This window comes from Penaeus japonicus, unplaced genomic scaffold (genome assembly GCF_977035675.1).
Source record: "Penaeus japonicus unplaced genomic scaffold, GWHDUDI00000001_assembly GWHDUDI00000001, whole genome shotgun sequence".
NCBI lineage: Eukaryota > Metazoa > Arthropoda > Malacostraca > Decapoda > Penaeidae > Penaeus > Penaeus japonicus.
The window spans coordinates 55,958,589-55,968,588 of NW_028234403.1; the positions used below are offsets into that span (position 1 = coordinate 55,958,589).

At 37.0% G+C, this 10,000-nt stretch overlaps 1 protein-coding gene across 1 annotated transcript in view; it reads right to left on the reverse strand.

Moving 5' to 3' along the window:
• Positions 1 to 10,000, reverse strand: part of LOC122265967 (dynein regulatory complex subunit 3) — a 28,482-nt gene that overhangs the window by 5,755 nt on the left and 12,727 nt on the right. Inside the window, exons 6-11 of the mRNA XM_086542925.1 lie at positions 9,850 to 10,000; positions 7,358 to 7,498; positions 4,481 to 4,574; positions 2,794 to 2,913; positions 2,325 to 2,459; positions 75 to 268 (exon numbers count right to left, since the gene is read on the reverse strand). The exon at positions 9,850 to 10,000 is cut by the window's right edge and continues 56 nt beyond it. Of these exons, the coding sequence (XP_086399051.1) occupies positions 75 to 268; positions 2,325 to 2,459; positions 2,794 to 2,913; positions 4,481 to 4,574; positions 7,358 to 7,498; positions 9,850 to 10,000 (835 nt within the window). The remainder of the gene's footprint in view (positions 1 to 74; positions 269 to 2,324; positions 2,460 to 2,793; positions 2,914 to 4,480; positions 4,575 to 7,357; positions 7,499 to 9,849) is intronic.

Below are 10,000 nucleotides of genomic sequence, written 5' to 3' on the forward strand. Positions count from 1 at the left end.
ACACCCTCACCCTCACAATCTCCCTCTCCCTCTCAACCATTCCCCTCAGTCCTGCCTCTTATGACAACACTCACTTCTCAATATGATTCAAGGTGTCTGTCAGCCACTGGTGAAGATGGTCTTGCAGGTCGTTTTCCCTGGCATCGATAAGTGCCAAGTGGCGGTCGTGAATCCCCGCCAGTGCCGCCGTGAGGGTATCTCCGCCCTCGAACACTTTGGCTGCTCTCGGGTCCGCGTCTCCGGAATTCACGTTACCACCTTCAGCGACCTGTTGCAGTGAGGGATATTTAATCTGTGTTTGTGTTTGTTTGTTTGTGGGGGGGGGGGTATGTGTGCGTGTGCGTGTGTGTGTGGGGGGGGTATGTGTGCGTGTGCGTGTGTGTGGGGGGGGGTATGTGTGCGTGTGTGTGGGGGGGGGGGGTATGTGTGCGTGTGTGTATGTGTGTATGTGTGTGTGTGTGTGTGTGTGTGTGTGTGTGTGTGTGTGTGTGTGCGTGTGTGTGTATGCGTGTTGGTGATGGTGATGATGCTACTGATAATAAGCATAGGAATGATAGTAGCTATAGGATATAGGGATGATGTGAAGTGAGTTCATAAAGTAATGCTTTTGGTGCAATTATTAGGGTCATACTAAGAAATGTACTGAATCAGTTCATGCTAATAATCGTTCTCTTTGGTCATTTGTGATAGAATGTTTTTCTCTCTTCCAGAATCACTTTCTTTACTTTTTTCCTGATATATACTTTTCTACCTGTTCCATATGGAAGCCTTGGCTACATAGATAAACGGTATAAAGTGAGTAATCGAATAATATTGATAAATACAGCTAGGAATAAAACAGTTAACACAGTTCTAAACTAAAGACCAGTTATTATGCTTTAACAACCATTCTATAGTCATTAAGCATGTGTAAAGCTGTCTGTGTTAAATATTATCATTTTTATTAAACCTGTTAACGCCGTCTTTATTAAGCATCTGTTGATATGTCTGTTAAATATTTGTACACTTCTTTTTCAAATACCTGTAAACATACGTGAAGACTAATCATATTTACTGTTGCACTTATATTCTATAAATAGCAATGCAGTTTTATCATATCATTGGTAGGAAGTAGGAGTAGGAATATCTGAGCTAATTGTTTTTATTGCCAGCTGAAGTATTTTCGTTTCATTAAAAAATAACCATGTAATATCCAGGTACTAAAAGCGAAAATGATGAATCATTACGATAAATCAGTTGAATTGATATAGTGCCTTATAAAATATTATAATATAATTTCTCTGCAGTACTTTCTATTTACATTTTTTTTTTAAACTGTTAGTTGATTTTGGTGTGTGTGTGTGTGTGTGTGTGTGTGTGTGTGTGTGCGTGTGTGTGTGTGTGTGTGTGTGCGTACGGGTGTGTATGTATATGTGTGTGTGTGTGTGCGTGTGTGTGTGTGTGTGTGTGTGTATAGGCTCGTATAGCCAAGCACTTATCTAACCAGTAAAATGTGCATTCCCCACTAAGCCGTACTGCATAATAAATTAGACCGGAACTATACAGTTATGTATGACTTGTTACCCACATCTTCGGTACTTTATTGTAGAAATCGCATTGAATTACCTTTTTTTAAATATAAACATGATATATGTTATATTTTGAATCGTGTCAGACATAACGTTGCAAATTTTGCATTGATTTAGAATTTTTAGTTTAGACATTTATTTAACTGTACCGTGCAGGTGATGATATTGCGATAATCTGCAAACTCGTTTTTTTTCTTTTTATATATATTTGTACAGTCGTTTCTAAGCTGAATAGAATATCTGATAACATCGTATCTATGTAACCTAATGAAATAACGTCGGGAAATTTGATTTAGTGTTTTAAAGAAAATTATGCATATATGAATTCGTAAATACCTTTTTTTATTGAATTGTTTTTGTTCCATTATGAATATTTAAATCAAGCTTATATGCTATACATTTCTTTTCTGCAGCAAAGAATTGCTAAGGCGTATCAATAGAAGAAATTGTCTTATTCATCATAGATAGTAAATATGTATATATATATTTTTTTTTTTTTTTCATCAATATAAATCAATTTGCCTATAGTTCACTTATATCGACATCAAAACAGAATCATAAAAAGACAAAGGGTTGAACAAATATGAAGAACAAAGATACCACAAACTATATGTGATTACCACATGTTCACCTAAATGTAATTACCTAAATGACACATTTTTGCATCGCGGGACGCTAATCATCTTTATCCTTACCCTTTCTAAGATCCCAATAGCCTCAAAAATATGTCGACTGTTAAATAATGGAAGCACTTACCTTAGACGTCAGCTCTCTCAGGCGACAGTAGAAGGTATAAGCCAGTCGACGCCCTTCTTGGAGTTCGCCAGCAGCTTCTTCAAGGAAGTTACTAACCAGAGTACCTAGCTCTTCTCTAGCTCGTCCGACCACATCCTTCGTGGAAAGAGAACATATTTATATAGGCCTATGTATTATACTTGCGGGGGAAACGTGTTATTCATGTTATTCTGTTCAAATGTATCTCTAGCATCTGCAATCGTAGCGTAAGAATATAAGAGGAATATGTTGCAATTTGATTTGATATAAAAAAGAATGTTTACCCGAATCTACTGACCTATGTACGACACGGGCGGGAAAAACAAGCTATTCATGTTATTCTGTTCATATGTATCTCTATCATCTGTAATCGTAGCGTGAGAATGCCAGAGGAATATGTTGCAATTTGATCCGATATAAAAAAAAAAAATGTTTACCCGAATATACTGACCTTAATTTGGTCGGCGAGTGTTACCTCCGCACTCAGAAGGTCCTGAGTAATGGCGGAGATGCTGGATTCGAATTCTTCTTTAAGTGCTACTGTCTTTGTTACTCGAGCTGCGTGAGCTTCCTGGCCCATGGAAATAGATAGAGAGATGAAGAGAGATGTGAAGTTGGGTGCCTTATTTACAATGTCTATTCGTTCAATTGAGACACGGAGGCTTGTCAGTAAATATGGATAGTCAAGTTAGAAAACGTATCACTGATTCCTATAATATGAATAATAATGTTGATATTTAAGGGGATAATGATGATAATGATAACAATGATAACACAAATATAAAGACTCCTTTTTTAATATTCACTGTGTCTTTTGTTCTTTTCTTATGTATTAAAATCTCAACATGGTCTATTTTCAGTGTATTTATGTTGTAACCCGTATGGTATTACTTTACTATATGTAACAGACATGTGAACACATAACTTTGGCTGTAAGTGTTTACGTGTGGCAATAAAGTGAAATAGAAGTTATGCCAACAAATGTACATTTATCCATATGTACAAAATTTATAAACACACTACGGTAGACTTTTCTACATGACAGTTCAATTAGGCAAATTAGGATAAAATTATTAATCTACTGGTTGCATTTCGAAGTTCACATGCACAATTGATAACTGCAATGAATACGTGCATAGACATATAGGGTGTTAAACATATACATAGATAGGGTGCATGAAAAGAGAATATAGCTATGAAAAATAAGGATGAATAAGTGAATTATCTATATCCATAACATCGTTACAACACTCCTCTCACTCCAGTAATATCTGATACAAAGTATATAATTTAATTAAAAGTAGTAAAGTAGTGAAACTGTACAAAAGTTCTTTTCATCAACACTATATCATCCTTTGGCCATTATTCAAAATGTGACCAACTTCATAACTTTGATTCAATTAACAAAGCAAAATTTTGACAATGAGCGAAAAACAGGGCATTCTATCACTCTTTTTTCAAAATACCGTTTCACAAACCTTGTACCGAAAAGGTGAGGAATAAATGCGTATTGTGATATAATGATACACATACTAACTATTGTGGTTATTCACTTTTCATTCATTTATCGCTCTTTGTATCTGGATGATAATTTTGTATCTTATTGTGCTCGAGTATTTTTCTTGTGTCAACATGGATCCATTCTTTGATATCTGTTTTATTATTGTTATTGTCATTATCATCTTTATCATTAATATCATAATTATCATTATCATTATCATTTTTATCATAATTATCACTGTCATTATTGTTATCATTATCATGCTTGTTACTACTATTACTTCCATTCATTATCATCATCATCATAACTATCATTATTGTTATTATCATAATGATCACCATAATCATTATCATTGTCATTACGGTTATCACCATCTTTATCATCATCATTATTGATATTATTATCATCATAACCATCAGTATTATTGTTACCATTACTATTTTTAAAATCATCACCATTAGGAACAGCATACTTTCACCAAACTATTCTCATTTTTCTATCCACACTCCCCCCCCACCCTCCCCTTCCCTCCCCTCCCTACATGACGCTGCTGTTTACCTCACATCCTTATCACCTCTTTATCACTTCCCCCCTTCCCCCCTCCCCCCCTGGGTTATCAATTCCAACCTGTTCTTACCTGGTCATCCCCTAGACTGGCCTCTTCCTCCTCTCGTAATTCATGGGCCGTCTTTAGCACTTCTTCAACCTGAGATTCCAACTTCTTTACCACTCTGAGGAAGGTTTTGTGGTGATTTTAGATTCGGTGGATTATATATATATATATATATATATATATATATATATATATATATATATATATATATATATATATATATGTAAGCAGATAGAAGTGGGTGGGTTGAAGTAGATAGGGAGACTGATATGTTGTTTTGTATATTTTATCTGTATACTTCCAGACAGGAACGCGTATGCACATACTTATACAAACACACACACACACACACAGAGAGAGAGAGAGAGAGAGAGAGAGAGAGAGAGAGAGAGAGAGAGAGAGAGAGAGAGAGAGAGAGAGAGAGAGAGAGAGAGAGAGAGAGAGAGAGAGAGAGAGAGAGACAGAGAGAGAGAGGAAGAGAAAGAGAGAGAGCAGTCGAGCTAGCGAGAGAGAGAGAAAGAGAAAGAGAAAGAGATAGAGAGAGACAGAGAGAGAAAGAGAGAGAGCAGTCGAGCTAGCGACAGAGAGAGAAAGAGAGAGAGAGCGAGCTAGAGAGAGAGAGAGAGAGAGAGAGAGAGAGAGAGAGAGAGAGAGAGAGAGAGAGAGAGAGAGAGAGAGAGAGAGAGAGAGAGAGAGAGAGAGAGAGAGAGAGAGAGAGAGAGAGAGAGAGAGAGAGAGAGAGAGAGAGAGAGAGAGAGAGAGAGAGAGAGAGAGAGAAAGAGAGAGAGAGAGAGATAGAGAGAGAGAGACAGAGAGAGAAAGAGAGAGAGCAGTCGATCTAGCGAGAGAGAGAGAAAGAGAGAGAGAGAGAGAGAAAGAGAGAGGGCAGTCGAGCTAACGAGAGAGAGAGAGAGCGAGAGCGAAAGCTAGAGCGAGAGAGAGAGAGAGAGAGAGAGAGAGAGAGAGAGAGAGAGAGAGAGAGAGAGAGAGAGAGAGACAGAGAGAGAAAGAGAGAGAGAGCAGTCGAGCTAGCGAGAGAGAGAGAGAGAGAGAGAGCAGTCGAGCTAGCGAGCGAGAGAGCAGTCGAGCTAACGAGAGAGAGAGCGAGAGCAAGAGCTAGAGAGAGAGAGAGAGAGAGAGAGAGAGAGAGAGAGAGAGAGAGAGAGAGAGAGAGAGCAGTCGAGCTAGCGAGAGAGAGAGAGAGAGAGAGAGAGAGAGAGAGAGAGAGAGAGAGAGAGAGAGAGAGAGAGAGAGAGAGAGAGAGAGAGAGAGAGAGAGAGAGAGAGAGAGAGAGAGAGAAAGAGAGAGAGAGAGCAGTCGAGCTAGCGACAGAGAGAGAAATTGAGAGAGAGCAGTCGAGCTAGCGAGAGAGAGAGAGAGCGAGAGCGAGAGCTAGAGAGAGAGAGAGAGAGAGAGAGAGAGAGAGAGAGAGAGAGAGAGAGAGAGAGAGAGAGAGCGAGAGCGAGTGAGCGAGCGAGCGAGAGAGAGAGAGAGAGAGAGAGAGAGAGAGAGAGAGAGAGAGAGAGAGAGAGAGAGAGAGAGAGAGAGAGCAGTCGAGCTAGCGACAGAGAGAGAAAGAGAGAGAGAGCAGTCGAGCTAGCGAGAGAGAGAGAAAGAGAGAGAGAGCTAGAGCAAGAGAGAGAGAGAGAGAGAGAGAGAGAGAGAGAGAGAGAGAGAGAGAGAGAGAGAGAGAGAGAGAGAGAGAGAGAGCAGTCGAGCTAGCGACAGAGAGAGAAAGAGAGAGAGAGCAGTCGAGCTAACGAGAGAGAGAGACGTATTAGAAACCCACACGTATAAAAATTGAGAAAAATTGAAAGAATTACTTCCCGCCAATTTGACGACTTGGTTTTGCTTACAACTGAAAGCAAATATAGCAATCGATTGATTAATTGAATTGATTGATAAACGCTAAGAAAATAAAATATAATTCAATGTATTCTCTTTGTCTCAATATCCCTTGCATTTTGTTTTTATCTTCTTTTTTTTTCACTAATTCACTATCATTAATTTCAAAACTGCAATCATATAATCTGACTTTTGATATTCAATTTGCCATTGTTTCTTTCGAATGCCTTGTTTTGATTTTATTGTAAAGTTTGAGACTCTAAATCTCAGTTAATATAACTGAAATAGGATAAGGATGAGGTACTCAGTCAAGATGTTACTTATATTATGGAAAAGTAATCCTCTCATATATATTAATTCACTTAAAAAAAAATATTTGAACCGTAATAAATATTCATGTCTGCGTTTCCCGATGATTAATTAAAGTAAGAAAATGAAATTATCGGGTCAGTGAGGAAAGGGATGGAGCACAGACTTTGTAGCTACCAGTGTCAAAATCTGAGTAATAACAGGAAAATGAGAATGAGAGGGAGAGACAGACAGACAGAAAGACGGAAAAAAAAGGTAGACAATGACAAGGTCATTTCCCTTTCCCTAAACGGAAGTAGTGGCAGTCAATTGTCGGGAAACAATTCAGTTCAGTTTAACAGTATTCCGGTCTGACAGTCCTCATAGCCAACATGGCTATGTTAACAATAGTGACAGAGTGTGACAACTTTCCCTCTGTTCAGTTATGAATTTAGGTCTCTCTCTGTTGGTCGCGCGCTAATTTATTATGGACGTTTTCATATTCGTGTTATTTGATAAAAAAAAAAAAAAAAAAAAAAAAAATTGTCTCTACGCTGACAGCAAATCAAGTGCACGAATTACTAAAATATTTATAGTTATCTCCATTCAAACCGCCTTTTTGTGACGTCATAGAGTCGCCATGATGCTGCGATGGTCTCTTAAAAAAAAAAAAAAAAAAAAAAAAAAACGCCGTGAGGGTAAACTAAACTTCTAACTCTTATCTTAATCTGCCTCACTCTTATCTAACTTCAGACACGCATATCTCACCCTCTGGCATAATCATCGGCGTCTCTCTTAGCCAAATGCAGAGCGTCATGCAGTAACGCCAGCTCGGATTGCCTCTGTTCTTCATGCGCCAGGCCGGCATTGAACACTTTCATGCACACAGCATTGAACTGGTCGCGGTACCTGGAGGAGAAAGCAGATTTTGAAACCAGGCAAGCATGCATGAACTGAGGGTGTGATTGATTTTTTTTTTTTTTTTTTTTTTTTTTTTACGTCTCGGTGTTGTGTACGTGTGTTTGTGTGTGTGTGTGTACGTGTGTGTGTTTGTGTGTGTGTACGTGTGTGTGTTTGTGTGTGTGTGTGTGTGTGTGTGTGTGTGTGAGCATGTGTGTGTGTGTGAGCATGTGCATGAGCATGTGTGTTTGTATGTACGTTCATGCACGTTCATGTGTGAGCGTGTGTATATGTATGTTTTTCGATGTGTGCGCATTTGTACGTAAACAGAAATATCTAATAACCACAAAATACATCCCTCTGCCTCCCAACACTGCACCAAAGACAAAAAGGTTTTATCAATATTCCACGTGTGATTTAAACCACGGTCGAAAGCCAGTCAGCTCGTGACATTTAACGGCTCATGAAGGCAATCTTTTTATTCACTGATTTAGCAATATTATACCTATTTTATTTTCATTGTCATTGTTGCTCGTGGGGGGGGGGTTCTTTTGATAAGAAACAGAGAATTTAATCAACATTTTCGTGTTTTTTTTGTGTAAGAATTATTATCGTAAATAATAACATGATCCACTATCATCACAATTGTGATGATAGTGGAGTAATAGTTATAGGAGTAATGTTAGTAATAATGATTTTGATGATGACAACGATTATAGTAATTGCAATGATTTTGTTACCATTATTTTTATTACTGTCAGAATCATGCAAATAATAATAATGTTGATAGTAATGATAATGATGATTATTATTACCAATGTTCTCATCATTGTTATTATCATTATTACCATTATTATCATAGTATTATAGTTAGCATTATCATAGTATCATCATCATAACTTTTATTATATTTTTGTTATCATTATCATTTTGTGGTTGTTATCATCCTCATTCTTATCATCATCATCATCATCTTAATCGTCACCATTGCCACCATTATCATCATTTTTATCGTTATCATTATTATTGTTATTATTATGATCAGTATCATTATTATTACTAGCATTATTATCATATTCATTATCGTCATCATTACAATTGATGTTATTATTATTATCATTATCATTACTATTATCATTATTATTATTATTATCAATATCGCAATAATCGTTTATACTATCATTATTATTATTATCATTCTCCCACAAACAAAATGATTAGTAAGAAGACAATAAAGGAAATTGAAGTAAGAAGGAAAATGAAAGAGCAGAGTCATGACAAGTAAAAAAAAAATCCGAAGACTAATAAGACGTGACAAAATAATAATAATAATAATAATAATAATAGTAATAATAAAATAAATAAAAAGTTAATCAGTAATCATCCTTACTATAGAGTGAAACTATGAAATCTAACCATCCCCAAAACTCTACAAAGATTTGATTTTTTAAATGATTTCAATGAACAGGAAAGAATTTAACAAATAATGGAAATCCTGCAAAGTAATTTTGCAAATATGGAATCAATATGAATACCTTCTATTAGCACAGTTTGCTTCTAGAAGATACCATCAAAATATCCTAATCGCAATACAATAACAGAGAGGAAGTAGAGAATGGAGATTCTCAAAATAAAAGGAGGAATATATAATAAATAACAGTTAAAAGACGTTTATAAATTAATTATACCAGGAAATCTGTATATGATGACTCATTTCTTGTACCCTGAATATATGAGGATAATGTACTGATGACTGGGTTTAGATAAGGCCCAAGACAAGAAGGGCGGATAATACTCAATAAATAGTAAATATGCGAATATTTGGAATGGTTCGAGCAAAACAGAACCGAAGGTGCACCGCTGGGGCTGTTATGGTGATGATGGTTACCAGAAGCAGCATTATGACTACTTTTGTTGTTATCATTAAGCTCTATCATTGATATTGTTATTTTTATCATTAGCATTAATATCATCACTATCATTATCATCATTATAATCACATCACCACCATTACTATCATCATCACCATTATTATTATTACTGTTATCACATAATCAGTATTTTTATCATTATTATAATCAGCTATATATATTATTGATATAATCATTATTACTATTACCGTTGTCAGTATCATCATGATTATTGTTTTAATCATCGTTATTATCATTCATATAATTGTTATTAATCACCCACACAGAGACGCACGCCCATACACGTATGCATACACAAACATACACACATAAACAACTCCCCCCCCCACACACACACATACATACACACACACCCTCTCTCACCCACCCGCCCCCCCACACACACACCCACCCACCCACCCACTACCAACCACGTTTCCAAAAACCCACTTGGCCATAACAGGATGTATCCCTTGAAGTTGCAGAAGGACCCCCATATCCTTGTCGCCTCTGAACATCCTGGTGAAGAGAGAGCCATCATTGAGTGCAAGGACCCCGGCTCTACGGTGTTCTTCTTGGGATTTCTTTGCCTCCGCCGCCT